At 45.0% G+C, this 19,921-nt stretch overlaps 2 protein-coding genes across 3 annotated transcripts; both read left to right on the top strand.

Moving 5' to 3' along the window:
• The first annotated feature begins 939 nt into the window (after positions 1–939).
• MRGBP (MRG domain binding protein) lies at positions 940–6,461 on the top strand. Its single transcript, XM_050314002.1, has 5 exons — positions 940–1,168; positions 2,052–2,173; positions 2,732–2,813; positions 3,928–4,005; positions 5,060–6,461. The coding sequence occupies exons 1-5, from the start codon at positions 949–951 to the stop codon at positions 5,248–5,250; spliced, it is 693 nt and encodes a 230-aa protein (XP_050169959.1). The 5' UTR covers positions 940–948; the 3' UTR covers positions 5,251–6,461.
• A 1,094-nt stretch (positions 6,462–7,555) lies between these two features.
• On the top strand, positions 7,556–18,322 carry OGFR (opioid growth factor receptor). 2 transcript variants are annotated; one of them, XM_050313874.1, is made up of 11 exons: positions 7,556–7,827; positions 9,436–9,489; positions 9,586–9,639; positions 9,737–9,790; positions 11,448–11,480; positions 12,160–12,222; positions 12,529–12,613; positions 13,010–13,088; positions 13,505–13,571; positions 13,882–14,030; positions 14,845–18,322. In XM_050313874.1, exons 1-11 carry the CDS (start codon positions 7,621–7,623, stop codon positions 16,235–16,237), a joined length of 2,238 nt encoding a protein of 745 aa, XP_050169831.1. In that variant the 5' UTR covers positions 7,556–7,620; the 3' UTR covers positions 16,238–18,322. The 2 variants fall into 2 exon arrangements, with proteins under 2 accessions (XP_050169831.1, XP_050169832.1); XM_050313875.1 differs by lacking the exons at positions 9,436–9,489; positions 9,586–9,639; positions 9,737–9,790 and having other exon boundaries at positions 7,560–7,827.
• The last annotated feature ends 1,599 nt before the right edge of the window (positions 18,323–19,921 follow it).

Here is a 19,921-nt window from a genome sequence, read left to right as displayed (position 1 = left end):
AAGCAACAGCAGTCCCGTTTCATGCCTGTGTGTCTAACTATGTCTAACAAGGCAAAACCCCCTTATCTCCCAGGGAATGATACATACTCTTCTTCCCAAAAAAAATTTTTTTTTTTTTAATATCTTAAATGATGGGCAAAGCTGGTGGGTTCTGCGTTTTGTAACCAAGCCAGGCGTGGTGATTTGTAAAACATCAATGTCAGGCTGATATTTCATGTAGAACGATCCTGTTGTGACAAGGAGGGGCTGTCTGGGGGGGAATTGCAATGCTCAGGACTTTTTCCCCAGTGCAACCTTCCAGCGTGGCAGCTCCTTGGGCTGGAGGAGGATGAGCCCAAAGGGCAAACGCTGGACTGGCCAAGACTTCCCAGGCCGGGAGGGTGAACACTGGGGTGGCGGAAGCTTCCTGGGCATCAAGGCCGACCCTCAGCCCTGCTATGACCCCATAGTGCTGCCACCCCAGCCCTGGGGACCTCAAAATCAGCAGAACATCCCTGTGGAGCCCATTGGGATGGCAGAGTTGTGCCGCCTCCACGACTGTCCCTGGAGACCCTGAAACAGAACAGGGTCCATAAGGCTCTTCCCACGGGTCCTTAAGGCTATTCCCAGAGGTCCATAAAGAACTCCTCAGAGGTCCATAAGGAACTCCCAGAGGTTCATAAGGTTGTTCCCAGACCCTCGTAAGGCTATTCCCAGAGATCCACAAGACTTTTCCTAGGGGTCCATAAGGCCCTTCCCCCGGAGGCTCTGCCGGGTAGTGCCGGTCCGGCCCCGTCCCCCAGGGCTGGCTCTGGGCGGCCTCCGGCGCTGCGAGCCCAGCGCACCCCTCTCAGAGGAACCGCCCCGAGCCCCCAGGGACCCCCTGGACCTCCCCCGCCCCCGGCGCGGCCCCAGCCGGCTCTTTGCCCGCTCCCGGCCGGCAGGAGCCGCTGCGGGCGCGGCGCGGCGATGAGCGAGGCGGAGGGCGGCTCGGCCGCCGCCGTGGAGAAGCCGCCGCTGCCCGCGGCCGGGCCCGGGGGGGCCGCGGCGGTCGCTGCCGCTGTTGCGGCGGCGGCGGCGGCGGCGGCCGGGCCGGAGCCCGGCGCTCCGGCCGAGGAGGCGGCGGTGGTGTGGAGCCCGGAGGTGGAGGTCTGCCTGTTCCACGCCATGCTGGGCCACAAGCCCGTAGGTGAGCGCGGGCCGCGGCCTCCTGGAGCGGCGGGGGCCGGGGAGCGGAGAGCGGCGGGCGGGAGGTTCCGGGGGGTTCCCGGGGCTGCGGCGGGCCCGGTGCGGGGGCAGGGAGGGAGCGGCGGGCTCTGCCGGCCCGCTGAGCCGCCCGGGCTGGGCACGGCCCGGCCCCCGCCGCCTCAGGGACCTGCTGCCTCACACAGGAAGGGCCGCGGGATCCAGCGGGGTCGTCCCGGGGCACAGGGCACGGGACTGCGCCCAAAGTGCTCTGGGATGTCTCCACTGAGGGAGACTCCACGCCCGCTCCGTGGGGACCTGTTCAGCGCTCGCAGTGCGGGAGTTCCTCCTCCTGTTCGGATGGAACTTCCTGCGCTTGCCTGCCCGTCACACCGAGCAGGGCCTGCTCCCATCTTCTTGGCACCCCCTCTTTGGATATTTATACACACTGATGAGGTCCCCTCTCAGTCGTTTCTTGTGGAGGCTGAACAGGCCCAGCTCCCTCTGCCTTTTCTCCTAAGAGCGGTGCTCCAGTCCCTTAATTCTCTCCACTGGACGTGCTCCGGGAGCTCCGTGTTGCTCCTGTACTGAGGAGCCAGGACACGGCAGTCTGGAGATTTTCCTCCGGTTGTTTCTCACACAGCCCCTCTAAAAGCTCTGGCTGTGTGTCAGTGTTACCCACTGGAGCACCCTCAGCCCCCTCTGGAATAGCACCTGCAGCGTAGGGTGAAGGATCAGCCTGCCCAGATGCCACCTGTCTGTCCTGTGATGTGTGGATTCCTTGTAAGAACACAACGCTTTTCAATCGTGTCATAAATAAATAAATAAATGTATGCACCTAAATCTGTGTAAATTGTGTGTTAATTGCACTGAGTTCTTCCCCCCAGGTGTGAATCGCCATTTCCACATGATTTGTATCCGCGATAAATTCAGCCAGAATATCGGACGGCAGATTTCATCCAAGGTGATTTGGGACCATCTGAGCACCATGTATGATATGCAGGCTCTTGTGAGTATAAAGGGTTGATGCAGCCACGCTGTTATTTCATAGAGTTCAGAAGTTTTGATAGACCAAAATCACTGAGTTTGTTGTACTTTATTTCACAGAATTACCTGTCGTTCTTTGGGTTGATGGGGTTTTCCCTGAATAAATATAGACTAGGTGGGAGACAATAAAATCTGCAGTGGCTTGTGAGGGTTTTTTGTTTGTTTTTTTTTGTTTGTATGATGTTCTGACTTTGTTTATTAAAGTTGCCTAAATGCTGATCCAGCAAATGTTTACATAGATATATATAAATGTCAAAAAAGTTACAGTGTGTTTACTTAAGAATTTGCCATTTTTGGGTTCCAGAAGTGATCTCAAATGGTCTTAAGTCATGATCTCGGGTATCTTGACGTTAGTAATCAGTCTGACATCAGGAGCCTCCTGGTTCTCTAACATCTGAACTGCCTTGATAAGAATTATTTAGCTACTAATTGCATGTAAAATAGAACTGGAGATTGCATTTCTGAATTCCAGTAAAAATTTTTACCAGTCATTCACAGAGATTTTTCTTTTCTTTCTAAGCATGAATCCGAGATTCTTCCATTCCCTAATATAGAGAAGAATTTTGCTCTTCCTGACGAAATGATTCAAGAAGTGAGAGAAGGTAAGATGTGACAGCAGTCTCTGATCCTTGGCTGCTGTGATCTCATCCCAGAATGTTTAACAAAACTCTCCCCAAGAAAGAGTGTAAGATGTTGATCCAAGGCCATTCTTTCAGACTGGTGTGTTCGATGCAGTGGGAAAAGGAAGTGTTAAACAGATACAAGTTTATCTCATGAATTTTTAATCAGCTGACTGAAGGAACTGTCAGGGAAAGGATCCCAGTGCTTGTGATGTTCATATCCCTGTTATCAGCCTTTGTGATGGACCATTGCAGGAAAGAGACACCTTTGGTCAGGTTCCACACAGAATTTCTCAAATTCTTAAATATGAAGTAGATGAGATGCTAATGAAGCACAAACAGGTTCTGTTTGTACTGTTTAGATTCAATTTCTGCTTGGCTGATACCGGTTTGCACAGTGAAGGCAAAATGTGGTTCCTTTAAAGGTGATTAGTAGCTTATTGTGGGTTTTTGCATCTTGCTGAGATGGTTGTAATATTATATCAGACCATAACTTTGGTAGCATAGATGATCTGCACATTTTAATGTGCTTTGTTCTGTAGCAAGATCGTACTTTAAAGAGTAGGGGCTACAGAGCTGATAAAAATAACATTTTCTGCACTTAATTTATATATAATAATATTTCTGTGATAAAATTGTCTGTACCAGTGATAAAATAAGGCAGTTAAATAGCAATTTACCTAATATTTTAAAATGTACAGGGGTATACTTACTGAAAAGCTGCAGTTTCAGTAGCAGAAGTAGCAGCCAGAGCTTTTGGCCATGGGCTGTACCTTGTGCTGAAATCATCTCTTTGTGTTTTTACCTTGGTATGTAACTGTGTGGGCTTATCATGAGTGAGAGAGATTTGAAAAACCTCTCTGTGTTATTTAATCTAATAGAAATATGCAGGAGTTTGACAGAAATCCCAGGTTGGGCAGTGAAAGCTGGATTTTGAAAGTTTAGCTCTATGTGTGTTAGTTGGTGCTGTTATCCAAGGTAGGAGTTAGGAAGTTCAAGCACCTGCCAGAGGAAATTTTGCAAATTACTGCTGAATGTTGCACTGAATATGGGGTTCTTAAACCCATCTAACCATTGCTAACAATCCTTTCTGCAGGAAAAGTAATGATGGAAGAAGAAGTGAAAGAGGAAATTTTAAAAGAAGAGCTGGAAACGCATGCAGGTCCAGAAGAAGGTAATTTTGTAACTCTCTACTGTGTAATACGAGATTAAAAACCAACTGTAACGCTGAGAAATTAATGTTAAAATGTAAATCCCAAATGCACTGTACTTTGTGATTTGTACTCAGACTCAGCATGTGCTCATGCCAAGAATTAGAATAATTTAAGAATGCACAGAGTAAGCAGTTGCTTATCGAAAAGATTTCTTCTTTGCTCCTAATTCATCTGTGCAGGTTGTATAGCTTTGGAGATTTTTGGATTTAATATGTACTTGACAAACCCCTGGGAGTCTGAAGGAATCTGAGGATCTCTGAGAGAAAGTTGGGTCCAATTTCATTGAACCTAAATACTCTGTGAAAGGAGCTTTGTAGTCATGGGGAAAATGGGGTGTATAAATCAAAAAAGATTGTAAAATTGTGTACTTTAATGGGAAGGCGGGCAGAGTGTTTATTTTATTTTATTCTTATTATTTTGCTTCTTTTAAATAAAAGGCTTGTTTTCTTAATACTTTGCTGTAGAACAAGTCAGATGTGAACAGTAGAGATCCTGCTATTTACATTAACAGACCAAACCAACTGCTAACTATATAATTTGATATTTATATCACTGAATAAGTGGTGTTTAAAGATTGTAATAAAAGATCTAAAGATGTATTTATAAATATATTAAATTTCACATTTTGGGTGTTCAGTTTTAATATCTACCTATGATACCAAATGTAATGACCGTTGCTGATTATAAAGATTGGTCCTATTATTATACAGATTGGTCCTTTGTTCTGTAAGTGTTCCTATTAAGTATTTTAATATTAAGTGCTGTTTAATTCCACTTAATGAATTCGATTTTTAGCCTGTGAAAATACATGCCTGTCTTTAAAGCAAATAATAAAAGCAAGATGTGCCTTTCTCAGAGAAGATTTTTCCTTTAGAAGTGAAATACTTAATGGATAAATTTGCTGAGAGTTGATTGTTTTGAGAAGTTTTATGTAATATAAAGAAATTTGATATCACTCTTGTTTGCCTATGTGTGTGACTCTGATCTGGAATCATTACTTTGATCCTATTTCAGTTTTTGCACCCTCTGGAAGTTTAGGAAAAGCCACTGAAAAGCCAAGCAGCAAAGAGAAAGAGAAAACTTCATCAGATTCTGGATCCAAAGAAGGATCTGATAAGAGGAAGCGCAACAGAGTCACTGAGAAGGTGTTAAATGCAAACAGTAACCCTTCCAGTCCCAGCGCCGCCAAACGCCGCAGGACGTAGAGCTGTGAGAGAGGAGTGACAAACTGCGGGATGGGAGGGGGGGAACAGCAAAAACAAGTCGCAGGATAGTTGCCACATAAACTCTTTGAGGAAGGAAAAGATACCTGAGGCAGGTGTTGGAAGGATCCGCACGTCGGCTTTAGACGCGCAAGACCCTTGGCTGGTGCGTTCCCCGGCTGCCTCCTCGGGGCCTGGGGAGAAGGCTGGGAGTGTGGAGAGTGGATGTAACAGTGCCAGTGGCTGCATTCCCAACCAGCAACACGCTCTGTTGTCAGCACAGCTCATGAAACCCCCGTGGCCCAGTGGAACATGGGGCCTTGGATCAGCAAAAGCAGAGGCGGTTCCTGTAAATCTGGGATTGTGTTTGCTGCCTTTGTTGCCGTCTGTGAACATCACAGACCATCTGTGGGTAATGTTTTGGCCATTTCACTTGCTGCAAACATAGCACTTGTATCGAATGTCTCAATTTGTTGGTTGAGTACAACTAAAATTCTTTTAAATGCAGATAACTACTGAATTGAAGTGTTCCAACACTCTGTTTGCTGGAGGAACCTCGTTTCACCCTTAGAGATGTAACATTTTTCAATCTTTCTAAGTTTATATGCCATAAGTGAAGTGAAAATTGTAATGCCCCTAGGCAGAATACTTAATAAGTGTCCTAAATAAAATATCTGGAGATGTCACACTGTTTTGTAAGGGATCAGTTGAGCTGTGCATGAAACTGGAGGTGTTGCTTCATCCATTTGTAATACAGTAGTATAAAACAGTGGGGTTTGTACTTAATTATTTATTTTTTTAAAGCAGTTTTAGTAAATGTGAATGGAATTGGTTTTCCAAAATGTTCTTTTTTGTTCTACAACTGAAGAATCTTACTGACATTGTAATGCTTATCTTTTATATGCTAGGATATTGAGATTTCATGAAATTACTATTTTTGTGCTGTGAGAAGATGGACCACAGTCAACAAAAACACCTGTTACATGGTGAATGAGGCAGGTTGAAATGGTACTGAATTTGTTTCATTATATTAACTATCAGTTAATAAAAGGAAGAATTACTTCTTAATCTGTCAGTATTGCCTTCAAGGTGAGGCAGTAGAAGTCTACTACTCTTTGCTTTTATTCTAGGTACGTAGCCAAGTTCTTGTCTGCCTTATTTTCTTCTCTTGTTTTATACCAAGAATAAATTTGACTTGTTTTTATTTTACTAAATGGTAATTGTTGTGTGACTTGATTAAAATCTGGCCCAATTTATTTTGAAAGTTATTTAGGTATCTTGTGGCTTTAGTGAAATTGGTCAAAAGTGCCTACCTGGGTGCTTATAGATTTGGCTTTTTTTACTATCTTTGTCTGGTGTGAACCACTACCCTGTTATTTCTATATGATATTTGATAAAAAATCCTGGCCTGCTGAACACAATAGATAGGTTGCTGCAAGCTTCCAAACTTGAGGATTTACCAGAGATGCAATTATCATGAATTTAGTGCTTTAAGCCTTGGAGAATGTCTGGTGAGATGCCACCAACTGGAGAGCTCCTTGGAGCTTTGGTTTGTGGGAGAGATGCTGTAGGAGCCTCAGAGGTTTTCTGGGCAGGTGGAAAATGATCTTTCATAACCTTATGTGAGGAAGCTCCTGGCTTTAAAGTTGGAAAATCAATTTATTGGGTATGATCAAGTTCCTAGAGGTTGTAAGCACACGTCACTCAAAGGTGAATGAGTGCCTCTGTTAAGTTTTGCTATTCACTTAAGAAACTTGGTGATGATCTACATAGATTTTGGCCATGAAGTGCAGATTCTGTAACTCTCATTTCTCACGGCCCTGCGGGTGTAAATCCAGCTCGTCCAGGTGATGCCATTCCAAAATGTTTGCTCTACCACTGGCGCGTTTTTATAGCTCAGAGCAGAAGTGTGTCGACAACAACGTGTACCGGTGCAGCCTCTCAGTGCCAACCCCGTACCAGGGAAAGCCCACTTGGGATTTCACGCCAAGTCCCGCAACGCAGATTTTTTTAGGAATCTTTTGGACGTCAAGTCGGGCATTGGCAAAGCTAAAACTCTTTAAGTGACCCCAGCGCTGCCGCACTTCGCCTCGCTCGCGAAGCATCGAGCCCTGGCTCCTTGGGAATACTGCCCTTTCACTCCCTCTCCAGCAGTTTCCCCACCCCGCGGTGTTCCCGGATCCCGGCGGGGGAAGGACGGGAAGCTCCCGCTGCTCCCGGGAGCGGTGCGGGCGGGCGCAGGAAGGGGGCGGGGCCTGCGCGCGTTTCCGTTCCCCCCCCCCACGTGGCCGGGCTTTGTGCGGGCGGGCGGGCGGCCCCGCCGCCCCTTCCCCGTCCCTTTCGCTTTCCCTTTCCCTTCCCCGCCGCGCCTCCATGGATTCCTCGTGCTCGTACCGCTTCTGGGTGGAGGAGGGCAAGGCGGAGGACTACGACTCCACCTGGGAGGGAGAGGAGGAGGAAGAGGAAGAGGAGGGCGAGGAGGAGGAGGATGGCGGCGGAGGCGAAGCGGAGGCGGCAGCCGGGGAGGAGCCGGAGGATGCGGGGGAGCAGCCGGGGTCGGTCAAGGAGCGAGACTGCCGGGTGGGTGCGGGGGTCCCCGGGGCTCGGGATGGGCTGAGGGGTCCCCTTGCTCACCCTTTCCCCTGTTCCTTCCCGGAGCCGCCGCTCGGTGCCACGGGAGTTCCCGCATCCCTCGGGGCTGCCCCAGGTGCGCTCACCTGTGTGAGTGATGTTGTTCCTGCCCCCTCCGCTCTCAGCGCCTTTGGGCTCCCCTGGCAGGTGCCTGATTTACCAAGAGGAAGTGGAGCAGCTTGAAATACTCACCAGAAGTCAAAGGGCAGCGATGCCTGGGCACGTAATTTGCCCTTCTCTTGGTGAAGCAAATCCTCCGGGCGAGGGGACAGGGATGGCGATGGGGAGGGCAGAGGGATGCTGTGACTTCATGGCCCCTTAAGATCCATTAGACTGCCATGAGCTGGGTTTTAGTGTTTCCCCCCACCGTTCCCTATGGTCTGGGTGCGTTATCCCATAAATACAGGTTCTGTTTTCTCTGTTACCTGCCTGTTCACCACGTGGATGTGACATTATGGCATTGATGTTCTCCTTGCTTTTAAGTTTTTGGTTGGTATCTTCAGCTTTGTATGGTGGCCTTCCTTCTGCTCTTTGATGCCGTTAATGAAATGCTATCACATAAAATCTACTCAGTTTTAAAAATGAACTGTAATTTTCTTATTTTATGTGAGGTGCTGCAAAACATGAAGACTTTTGTCTGATGCCTTAAAATAGTGTTTAGTTGAAATAAAAAGAACCCTCTCTTTAGCATCAGTGTTTTTCAGTTTGACATTGTCAGTAGTTTCTTCTCCAGCATTGCTCTGGTATATGCAAAACTGTTTCGTTTTCGGTATTTCCTGTCAGTCAAAACTACAATCCTTTAACTCCTCCCCTTTTGGGGAAAAAGAAACTAATCCTTAACTTGAGTTTCACTTCAACAGCTCTTCCCTTCTCTTAGAACATAAATAGGCAGATAAAGCTTTCTAATGAATACACTTTTAAAGGAGTTTAATATTAAATTTTATTTTTTTAGTAAGCATTAAGATATTAAAATACTACTTTAAAAAAAAATTTCTGTGCACATGGAAAGGTGTTCTGGGTGGAGTAGTTGGAATACTGAATGGAGGAGGCAGGGTTTTCCTTTGAGGTGTTTTACATTGTTTGAGGGCATGCTGTCAACTTTCTTTTGTGCATGGCTGGAGTTCACAAGTTTTAATAACTCCAGAACATTCAGATTATTCTGTTTGCGTGTGTTTGTTCTTCAGGTGCTTTTTTTTTCTTAGAGCAACTCTGGATTGTGACAGCTGTAAAAGCAAGGACCGTTTTTTCACTCCAGTGGGTGGACTTTTCCAGCTTTGCCTTACGAAGGAGGAAGTTGTCCCTGAGACTTATGGCCCCTGAAATATTGTTCTGCATCTTTCAAGAGGAGCTCTTCCTTCAGTGATGAATGTGTAGTCACCAATGTCTGACAGTGCCTTGAAAAAAATTATAAGGGCAGTGAGAATGAACGCTTAAAGAAACAGTAAATCTTCTGCTATCCATTTATGCCTTTACAGCCTGTCAAAGGCATGAATCAGTTTCCAAAACTAGTTCCTGCTTCTGCTTATTTTACACTAATTCTCATTCTTCTCCCCTCAGTCTAGATGCTCTTCTTTCTGGAAGAAGCTGCTAGTGTTTCTGTTCGGTCCTGAGGTTAGAGTTTTTTATTATTATTTGCACTATACCCTTTCAAAACCAACTTAAAGTTCTCTTTTTATTTTACGCTAATTCCTATTCTTCTCCCCTCAGTCTAGATGGTATTCTTTCTGGAAGAAGCTGCTAGTGTTTTTTTTCGGTCCTGAGGTTAGAGTTTTTTTATTATTATTTGCACTATACCCTTTCAAAATCAACTTAAAATTCTCCTTTTATTTTACACTAATTCCTATTCTTCTCCCCTCAGTCTAGATGGTATTCTTTCTGGATGAAGCGTCTAGTGTTTTCATTTGGTACTGAGGTTAGAGTTTTTATTATTTGCACTCTACACTTTCAAAATCAACTTATAATTCTCCTTTTATCTTTTTGTTTCACTTGTCTCTGCAACTGCTCCATACTCAGAGTCTGAGGTTCCTGCAGGTGTCTTTCCAGCTCTTTTGCCTTGCAGTGCCTTTAGCTTCTATGAGTGAGCTTTGAAAACTTTGGGGGTTGTGTCCATTTTAGGAAGTTCTCTCTAAGGCTGCTCTAATGCCTGAAGTTCGTGTTTTAATAAAAAATCCCATAGTTCTGCTTTCTCCTAAATCTCAGTCAACAGGAGGTTTCAGTTCCTCTTCTGGGACTGTCATCTTTCTCATGGCAGTGCCTGGTTCACAATCCACATCTTCTTTCATCCCTTTTGGTTACAGCTGCTTTCCAGCTGATCTCTCAGCCAGATCCTGTTTGCATTCCCCTCTCCTGGCTGTGTTCTCTGCTTCCCTCACTCCTTGCACAGTGATGCATGTTCTGCCTCCAGGTTTGGAGGTTTCCTGGCAGTGCTGTGAGACATAAAGGGGATTGATTTATACCTGCAAGTTTCAGCCTTGCTGTTTAGTTTGTGTTTCTTACCTGGAAAGAAAGGGAAGGTTCTGTTCCTGTGGGGCTTAAATAGGAGTTATAGGGAGCCAGAAGCAACACCTACTTGGAGGGCCAAAGCTGAGTTTTGCTCTCTTTGCTTCCTCATCTTGTTCTCTTTATTGCTGGGCTCCAGAATGCCTTTTCCTGGTTCTAGCTTCGTTCTGGGCAAGCCTTACAGCCCCTTGCACCATGGCATTGCATCTATCTCTGCAGCTACACTGGCTCCTCAGCAAACCCATTATTTTCCAAAGTGGGAACCAGTCTGCTGTTGTCCTGTCCCACCTGACCGCGTTCAAGGATGTTATTTTAGAACCTTAAGTGTAAAGAGTATCTGAAAGTTGAATATTAATAATTGATTGTATTAAAACAAGGTTTTAATTAATTCCATGTAACAGGCAGCAGGGCAACTGAATGGGTGACTTCATTACAACAAGGTGTTACAAAATGTAGTCCAGTTCCAGCCTTAATTATTAATGTACCAGTGATTATTGTTCGTTAGAAAGTGGTTTCATTTTTCTCTGTGCAAGTGAGGTTACGAAATACCAAATGAGGTTATAAAATAACTAGGGAGAGTTCTTGCTGCTTCTCTCTTCTAAGTTTCTTACAGTGCTTATTTTGCAAGAGTTTGCACATCTCATCCCCATTTTCTCAGCATTCTTGTCCTTGCTGTGAGCTGGTATTGAACAGTCTGACTGTGCTGTGCTTCACTTTGGGGGCGCCTTTATTCGTGAGCAGTCTTGTTAATTTTGGTGGTTCTAAATTGACACAACACTGTTCTATGATTTCTGTCTAAATGTTGACAATTGAAATGAATCTAGCACATCTGTGTAGTGAGGAGAACCTGGCACCTGTTTGTATGGCACAACAGGTTTTTTTCTCTGTAGCAATTTCAGTTATGAATAAAATAAAGTGAATTCAGCTGTAACTAGGTAAATTTGTCACTTGGCAACTAATAGGGATCATGTGAGTCACTGCTGTGGGTAATTCTCATTTTGTATCTATTTTTTATTTTATTAGTGAGGTTTGGTTTCAAAATGTTCCAACTAAATACTTTTTATTTGTAGGAGCAGAGCTCGAATTCATCACGGCTGTATCAGGTAGGCTTGACATAAAGTTTGGTTACATAGAAAGCTGAGTAATGATTTAAATGATGGTGATTGGAACAGAAGTCCAATCAAATAAATATCTAATGTGACCACGTGGCTCTGTTACTATTTGCTGTCTAAATCAACATGATGCTTAATCAGCAAGGCTGATCTCAAGCATAAAGCAAAGATGAAGAAAACTTTTTATTTCAGTAATGTCTACAGGGAATGAGAATTTTGAATTCCAGGGATATTTCTGCATCTTAAATTCTACAACTTTGAAGTCTGGCCTCTCTCTTCACTAGGGTTGATAGCAACTCAGAGATATGTCTTGTTTTAAAACCTTTTACCTTAGGGGGAAAAATTACATATTACTATTTGGGATTTGCAGCTGGTTCTGACCGTTTCTGTAAGCAAACCCAGCTGGGATACAAGATAGGCATAAAAATGAAAACCTTCATTGATAAGACTAGAAGGGAAAAGAAATGTTTTGGTTAAAGGATAAGGCATGAACTTCTTTTAGTCTGAAGTCAGGAATGCAAAGAAATGACAACAATAATAGTCTGGCTGGTTTGGGAGGTGCTGGGAGTGCAGGGCACATGTGTGAGGAATGCTGAATTCAATCAGTGGGTGATTCTTTTTTGCAGAAAATGGCTTTATTTTGTGTCTCTGATGTGTCTCTTTTCCTCAGGTCAGCTGGAGGCGCAACTGGACTGCAGCCAAAGACCTGCAGAGATACAGACACCACTACCCAGTACGTGCTCAGGGATGGGGCACCAGCTCCTGGGGCTCATCCTCATCCCTCCCTACCTTTAGCAACACTTTCTGGATTTGGGAACACCCTTTTGCCTTTACATTCATAGAACCTTTAAAGGATTCATTTGTGAGGGGGAAGGGATGATGTGGGTGCATCAGAAACAAGCTGTTACTTCCCAAAACACATTTCAAGGATTTAGCTTGAGAATGTTTAGGAAATGTGAGGGAAAGCAAGGAGAAATGTTGAAGTGAGTATTGCCTTTTAAAAGACTGTTGCTTGTTGATTTCTTGTTCTCACCTCCAGGGTTTGAAAGAATCAGAAAATGAGGACGAAGAAGAGATGTGGAACTTCAGCTTTTATAAAAATGAGGTTTCTTTTAAGCCCCAGGGTGAGTACGTTGTGTGGTGGCTGTTTGATGCAATCTGCTGTAGCTGCTTGAATTGGTGAAAGAGCAGCTTCATCCCTGTTGGGACAGCTAATAAAAACCAAACTGACCAAACAAAACATATGACCAAAACAAAAACACCACCCAAAACAAAACAAACAAAAAACCCACCAAAATTTCTGTTTTAAAACATCCTTGTTCCTGCTGTATTTTCCTTAATTTTCTGCTCGATGGTAGAAAACTAAGGTATTTTTCTGGCTTACCAGGTTGTCTAGTTAGAGAAGCTAATACCTGTGTGCAAGCACCTAGGTCTGGGTAATGAGCCACCTGGGGTGATTGGCTAACTTAATTTTAATTTGGTGTGGTTTCTTGCCTGAAACCTTTTCCTTTTCCTTTCAGGTGTGCCTATTGAAGATCTGCTTTCACATTGGTGGGATGACTATGAAATTCTGGAAGACAACCATTCTTACATACAGTGGTAAACTGTCTGCACAAACAGAGTGCCTCTCTTTAGTTGTGCCTCTTTTAAGTGTCAGGTGTACCTGTTTTCCTGCAAACAGCTTCACAGAAGGCCCAGAATTACTCTTGAGTGAATCCTTTGTCAAATTTAGCTTTATGGAGTTGTATTCTTCTGGAAGCAGTGCAGCTGGGACAATAGATCTCAGCTGTGCTTGGCCTTCAAGCACCTGCAGAACAAAGTTAGGGCCAGGGGAGAGATCCAGATAAGCAAAATGCTTTGCTGTTATTGATGTAGACAATGCTATTATGGGAGGGATTTATTTCTCATACAGTAAAACTGCTTCTATGCCCGTAAGGATGTGAGTTCTCCAAGAGGTGCCTGTGTGGTTGGATGTCACTTTTGCTCATCTGGGATGAGAATTTCTTTTGTTTCAGGCTGTTCCCTTTACGTGAACACGGGATGAACTGGCTTGCCAAGCCACTCACCTCTCAAGAAATCGAGGTATTTATTGAAAGCTTTTTGTCTCTTTTTTTTTTTGTGTTATTTTTTTTTACATCTGGAGGATGTTAGGATTTTCCCTGAATGCCTTGTATTTGAAGTTGAGTGGGATTTTTAGCTTTCTCAGATCCCTGGTGTGCACAGAGCTCACTGGGAAGCATTTGTTTGTCTCGTGTCTGCCAGTAGCTCCACCAGCAAATTAAATGCTTTTTAGTGACACAGTCAAACCTTGTTTATAATTCAGGTGCCACTTAAACTGGTGCAGGTAATTAGGGAGTTGCACCATTTGCTAATTGCTCTGTCTTGTTTTCAGGCCTTTAAGAGGTCCGAGGAAGTTATGGAAAGGTTTGTACGTGCTTATGAGCTCATGCTGAGATTTTATGGAATCGTTCTGGTCAACAAGAAAACTGGAGAACTTAAGAGAGCAAAGAACTGGGCTGACAGATTTGATAACTTGAACAGGTCAGTCTCAGTTTATGCCATTGATCTGATACTGCACCCAGGCATTTCTTTGAGGGGGGAAAAAAAAAAGTCCAAGTCAAGGAAATCCTTGGTCCTTGAAGAATGAAGACTTCTGTTGATAACAATATGTTGTCTAGTGAGAGTATTTTTAGCTTTTATTTTGGTAAACTACAAAATAGGAATATTTCCATCCCCGATTGTTTATAAAACTGCCTCATTGTGTGTGTAAAGTGCTTTGAGTCCTTGTTTGAAAAGTGCCCTGCAGGTGTGATGGTTTTTATATTATTGCAGGTCTTGTAGAGATAATGATGTTCCTTCTGATTCTCATACCCCTGATATTAAGAGGGGCTCTTAGAAGGACTGGGCACACTCACAAAAGAGAAAATAACTTGAAGATTGTCAAGTATTAAAATAGGCAAAATAGCTGTGTCCAGCTCAAGGCATGAGTTTTTGGCAGCAGCCCTGCATGCCTGTATTCCTAACACTACAGGCTTCCCCTGAAGGGTCTCTGTCAGGGACAGGGTGTTGGGCTGCATGGACTTGTGTGTCTCACTACTGGTGGGTGATTCAGAAAGCCAGATCCTTTCCAAGCAGCTGAGATGATGAATTCTAGCAGCCCAGGAAGGTCTGGGAAGGTACTGCTGAAGGCCCACAGCAGCCACTTTAAAATTAACCCCACCTGTGCTCCCATTTGCATCGTCAAATAGTCCTTAACAGGTCACAGTCAATGACAAAACATTTTGGAGATGCCCCAGAAGTTCACAGTGGCTCGTGAGACTTTCCCGTAACAGCTCTGCTTACCTGTTCTGTCCAGGTTCAGCCACAACAACCTGCGGATCACTCGCATCCTGAAGTGCCTGGGGGAGATGGGATACGAACGCTATCAAGTGCACTTGGTAAAGTTTTTCCTCACGGAAACTCTTGTTAAGGGGACACTGCCAAATGTCAAGAAAAGTGCCTTGGATTACTTCCTGTTCACCGTCAGAAGCAAACGGAGGAGGAGAGAACTGGTCCACTACGCTTGGCAACACTTTAAACCTCAGGAAGACTTCGTGTGGGGGCCAAAGGAGAAACTGCAGAAGTACAGACCCCGCCCTGCCAAGCCACAGCTCCACCAAAAGGCTGAAGGTAGACAGGAAACTCCTGGTAAAAAATGTGGTGATTCTGAGGGAAAGGATCAGAACCAGCCTCCAGAGACGGAACAGAAAGCTGGAGATGCTGCGAAGTTGCAGCCTGAAGCGAGTGATGAAGATGGAAAAGAGAAGGTAAGCAAATGTGCTTTGGAGGGAGGAGATGATGAAGAGGAGAAAGAAGCTTCATCTGCCCAGCTGGAGGAAAAGGATTTAAACAGTGAGGCTGAAGAAGTGCAGGGTACACCAGAGAGCGACTGCACAAAGGAGAGCAAGAAGAGAAAACTGGATGCAAATATGGCAGACGCTAAAAAGGTTGGACCACTGAAAAGCTCTACTGATATTGAAAACATTTCCCATAATCTGGGAGAATGTGCAATTAATGCAGAAATTCCCTCCTCAGGCCCGCCTTCACAAGCAGAAGAGGACCAGGAAGCACTGAAAGAAGATGATGCAAGCACCAAACACTCAGCAGCGCCAGAGACCATTGATGCAGCTGTGAAACGGAGGAAAGTTGATAAAAGAACATCGAAACCCTCAGCCTGTGGTGCCGAGGAAAACCCATCTGCTGCAAAGCCTGAGGCTGAAAAAGAAAATGTCAGTGAGAAAAATGCAACTGTGGAAGTGAGAAGTGAGAAGGGGGGTGGTGGTGATGCAGATGGTGAGGCTGTAAGACCCCTGGCTGGTTCCAGGCTCCCCAGGACTGGCTCTGCTTATCCAAGAATTGATGCCTGTGATTTGAGTGGAGATCAAGGCACAGTGGGGATTGATCAGCACCACTGCAACAGCACACTCCTGGGGGGTAAAAGTGAGGCAGATGGGGTAGAACAGCAGAAAAAGGCAGAAAATGCAGACGAGAAAGGGCAAACAGAACCCACAGACAAGAAACAAGCTCCAGAGAGTCTTGAGCAGAGCACAACACCCACTTGTCCTGAAGAAGATGGTGCTGAGGTTGCAACACAGAAAGCTGAGAGCTCTGAGCATGCAGCAGAGCCTGGTGGAGAGCAGGGAGCAGCAGAGCCTGGTGGAGAGCAGGGAGCAGCAGAGCCTGGTGGAGAGCAGGGAGCAGCAGAGTGAGAGCAGCACAGCAAGTCCTTGAGCAAGCAGAGATGACACTCCCCCAGCTGCAGGGAGCCAGCTTGGATAAGAAAAGTATAGGGAAAAATAAACTTCCTTTGGGATGATCCAGACTTGCCCCTGTCTCACTTTTACTCTGTCATGCTTTTTTAGTCATCTGTAGTAATATCACCGAGATCCAGCTCTTGGTTACCCTAAAGAGGAAAACTTCAATTTAGTCATCTTTGTGGACAGACCCTGTCCTGTTTCTGGTTTTTATCTGATGTTCAGGGCTATCTTGGAGCAACGGGGATTTTTGCACTTTGTTTTTATTCTGGTATATCCCTTCTGAAAGAGAAAAGGAAAAAATATTTCTTTCCTTGTTTGAAATAGTTAAATATTTATTAAATACATGATTTTTAATGTAAGCATGACCTAGTATACCAGGCCTTTCTCTTACTGTGTAACTTCTGTTATTTTGAAAGGCTGTACTTTCCCAGGAGTTTTTTCCTGGGAAAAGTGCTGTTTCCCTAAAATAGATGAGTATATGGATTTCACAGATGTCAGAGTGTCGCTGCCTCTATAAAGAAAGTAGGTTTGACTTTAGCCTGGGATAAAATGCATAATCAAACATAGTTTTGATCAGTATGAGCCTTTGTGTAGATACTGTTCTGAAGTGCAAAGTGCTGAGTAATTTGCTCTCTTCATCCCCACAGAGGTTGATTTGTAGTTCCTGTTAGAGTTGTTAATAATACGAGTTGTCCACTCATTTCTAAGAGAAAAACCTTCAGATTTTGCATAAAACTCTAGAGCTGCTCCTCCCGAGGTTTTCTCACCACGTTTAGACCTGTTACTGTCTTCCACAGATACTCGTGTCCACGACTGGTTCAAAGGCCTTCCTTTCTCACTTGCCAAAAGAGCACAAATTTTTCCCACTGCATTTTTTTTCAGCCTTTGCTGGGACTTTGCCATGGCCTGTGGGGCTCTTTTCTGCAGCCCCGTTGTGTGAGGTCGGACGTGTCAGATCCAACCCATTTCCTAGTTAGGGCAGGACTGGTTTGCCATTAATGGTCAGTGTGTCAAACAGTGAGGGCATGTCCGAGTGCAGCATGTCTGGAAACCACTGGGCTTTGTGGGGCAGTTAATTGAAGCTTTAATTGGAGGGGGTACGCTTGTCTGGTTCGTTTATTTGCAGCCCTCAAGAATTCACTTTCAGACCTTGCCAGCCATTTGCCTGCATTCGTGTTCCTGACCTCCCTGTCAGCTGTTCTGCCTGGCTTACACCATATTCCACCGAGTCTGAAAGAGCATTAAACAGCTTAGCTCAGAAAAATTGACAACAGTGACCCGTTTCACGAAGCAGAGGAAACGGTTCCCAACAGCCAGAAGGTCTCGACTCGCTGTTTGCTCAGATTGTTTGGTTTGGTTTTGGGGTTCTTTGGTGCTGTTTGGTTGATGCAGCAGCCTGTGCAATGTTAATGCTTCTCCTCTCTCTGCTACAGTTCTTAAGAAGCTTTATCTTTCAAGGAGTTTGATGGGTGACTTGCCTTCCCAGACTGTAGGTCCTGAGCCAGCATGCCACATATGTGTGTGTGGGTATAAAAGTCTGCAAGCTCAACATCTTAAGTTGGTGGTCACACACGTGCTGGAAAAAGGCTTTAATGTTTTTAAATTACTTTTTTTTTCTTCTTCTTATGAACAAATGGAGTTAAATAGCCAGTAAGAATACACTTAACTGCAGATACAAATACTTGAAGATGCTGAGTGAAAATTCTTTCCTAAGAGATTCCTAAGAATTGTTAATTGTGGCTTTTGTACAGATTTATAGTAATTTTCTTATTTAATGAAATTTTCCTTATGAATATGTGCTCACTTGGGGCATAGATCGTATATCTTGTTACGGTGAGTTGGTTTTGTGTTAATTGAGATTTATTTCACTGTGAGCCCCAGCCTGGAGTGAGTGCTCAAACCAAACCCTTTCCTGTCATACCCAGTTTAAAGTTTTGGCTGTGTGTGTGGTGAGTTCACAAGATGTTTCCCAGCACTCAGAGTTGTATCACAGAGTCTGTTATGTTAATTCCCTTATTAAAGCATGACTTTATTGCATACCAGTTTCCACTTACATTTTTTTTTTCATCTTTGAGGGCAGGATGTGACTGTATTTACCCCCCACCACCCACCCTTCCTGTGTCTTGGTCCCCTCCAATAAGTGGGTGCAGGGGGCTGCCCAGCATTCCCAGGCAGAGCTCTGCTGGGCTCCCCATGAGACACATCTGCTGCTTGCTCCATGTGGAGGTGATGCCCAGTCTCCATCCAGCTCTAAAACATGCCCAGTGAATGTCTGTGGGGTAAAGATACCCCCAAACCCTCTGCAATGGTTCTTGTTTAATGGCATGCTTGGAAATCATAGAATCATGGAATGCTTTGGATTGGAAGAGGCCTTAAAAGCTCATCCCAGTCCAGCCCCCTGCTGTGAGCAGGGACACCTTCCACTAGACCAGGCTTCTCAGAACCATCCAGCCTGGCCTTGGATACTCCCAGGGATGAGGTGTCCCCATGTTTCAGTGTGTTTTGGTAGGTCCTGACTTGCCCTTGTGCTGCCCCCCTCCCACGGGGGTCACGACGCTCCATGGGGCAAACAAGGGCTTCACTTCAATCATCCCTGGGGCTCCAGGCAGGGGGGGCTTCAGTCCAGTGGGCCTTTTCAGGACACAAGTACAGGGGTGTCTGTGTGGTAGTGATTCCTGTGGGTCGCTGCGTCCCTTCAGCTGTGCTGCCTCTGCCTGGGGTGTGGAATGAGAGGATAACTGGGTGTTCTCTTGCTCCACGGGGTGGGCTTGAAGGAGAATACTCTTCCCAGTCTGGTCAGCAGACTCCATGTGCAGCAGCTCTCCAAGCCCAGGCTTGCTCTGAGCAAGGTGTGGCCGAGGAATTTGGATCTCCTTTGCCTTCTCTGCTGCCATCAGTAGAGGAGGAGGCACAAGCTGTGCAAAGCAGATCGTGGGACTGCACTGCTCTCCCTCTTTGGGGGTTGTGGTGTCCAGTGAAGCATTTCAGTTACTCTGAAGCCATCATCAGAAGACATACAGACACACACAGTCCCTTTCTGTCCCCAGCTGCCTGTTCCATGAAATCTTTTGGAACTTCGTACATGTTTGAGTGCTTTATCCCCCTGTCGAGGTTAGTGGAATATTGATTGCTGGGGAGCTGGACAGACACACACTGTGTGCTCATCCAGACCTCCTGGCAAGGGATGCCAACCTGAAACCTGGTATTTCATTTCTTAAACTTTGCTTTTCCACTTCTGCTCTTGTCTTCTTAACCAAGTGAGCTATGTCGTTTCAGTTCTGATGAATCTTGCCACTGTTCTTCTCCACTTCCAAGCCCTGCTTTGGATGGAATTGCCTTTAATGGATGAAGGGAAGCATGAGGCTATTTACAGAAGATATATCTTCATGAATATATTGGCATTTGGGATCACCTATCTGGGAATGGTCCTCCTGTTCCTTCCTTCCAATATGTCAAATATTTTTTGTGGCTTTGAGAATGTTTCTCTTTTTTCCTTCCTCCTTGTATGTGTCTGTGACCACCTGTTTTCTGATCAGGATTCATCACTTTCCCAAGAAATCATTTGTTGTTCTTTGGATCAATCTAAAAAAAAACAAGATGTGAAATAACCTCCAGAGCTAACAAAGCACCTCGTAA

This window comes from Myiozetetes cayanensis, unplaced genomic scaffold, assembly GCF_022539395.1.
Source record: "Myiozetetes cayanensis isolate MyiCay16 unplaced genomic scaffold, myiCay2020 scf19, whole genome shotgun sequence".
Classification (NCBI taxonomy): domain Eukaryota; kingdom Metazoa; phylum Chordata; class Aves; order Passeriformes; family Tyrannidae; genus Myiozetetes; species Myiozetetes cayanensis.
The sequence above is the reverse complement of the archived record's forward strand: the minus strand, read 5'-3'. Positions and strand labels throughout refer to the sequence as shown.

Excerpts from the sequence above, each read along its gene's own strand:
- MRGBP (XM_050314002.1), top strand. The coding sequence starts at position 949 with ATGAGCGAGGCGGAGGGCGGCTCGGCCGCCGCCGTGGAGAAGCCGCCG. Across the intron at positions 1,169-2,051 it reads GCTGGGCCACAAGCCCGTAG|GTGTGAATCGCCATTTCCAC; the intron begins GTGAGCGCGGGC and ends TCTTCCCCCCAG. Across the intron at positions 2,814-3,927 it reads GATTCAAGAAGTGAGAGAAG|GAAAAGTAATGATGGAAGAA; the intron begins GTAAGATGTGAC and ends TCCTTTCTGCAG.
- OGFR (XM_050313874.1), top strand. The coding sequence starts at position 7,621 with ATGGATTCCTCGTGCTCGTACCGCTTCTGGGTGGAGGAGGGCAAGGCG. Across the intron at positions 9,490-9,585 it reads TGTTTCTGTTCGGTCCTGAG|TCTAGATGGTATTCTTTCTG; the intron begins GTTAGAGTTTTT and ends TTCTCCCCTCAG. Across the intron at positions 14,031-14,844 it reads AGATTTGATAACTTGAACAG|GTTCAGCCACAACAACCTGC; the intron begins GTCAGTCTCAGT and ends TGTTCTGTCCAG.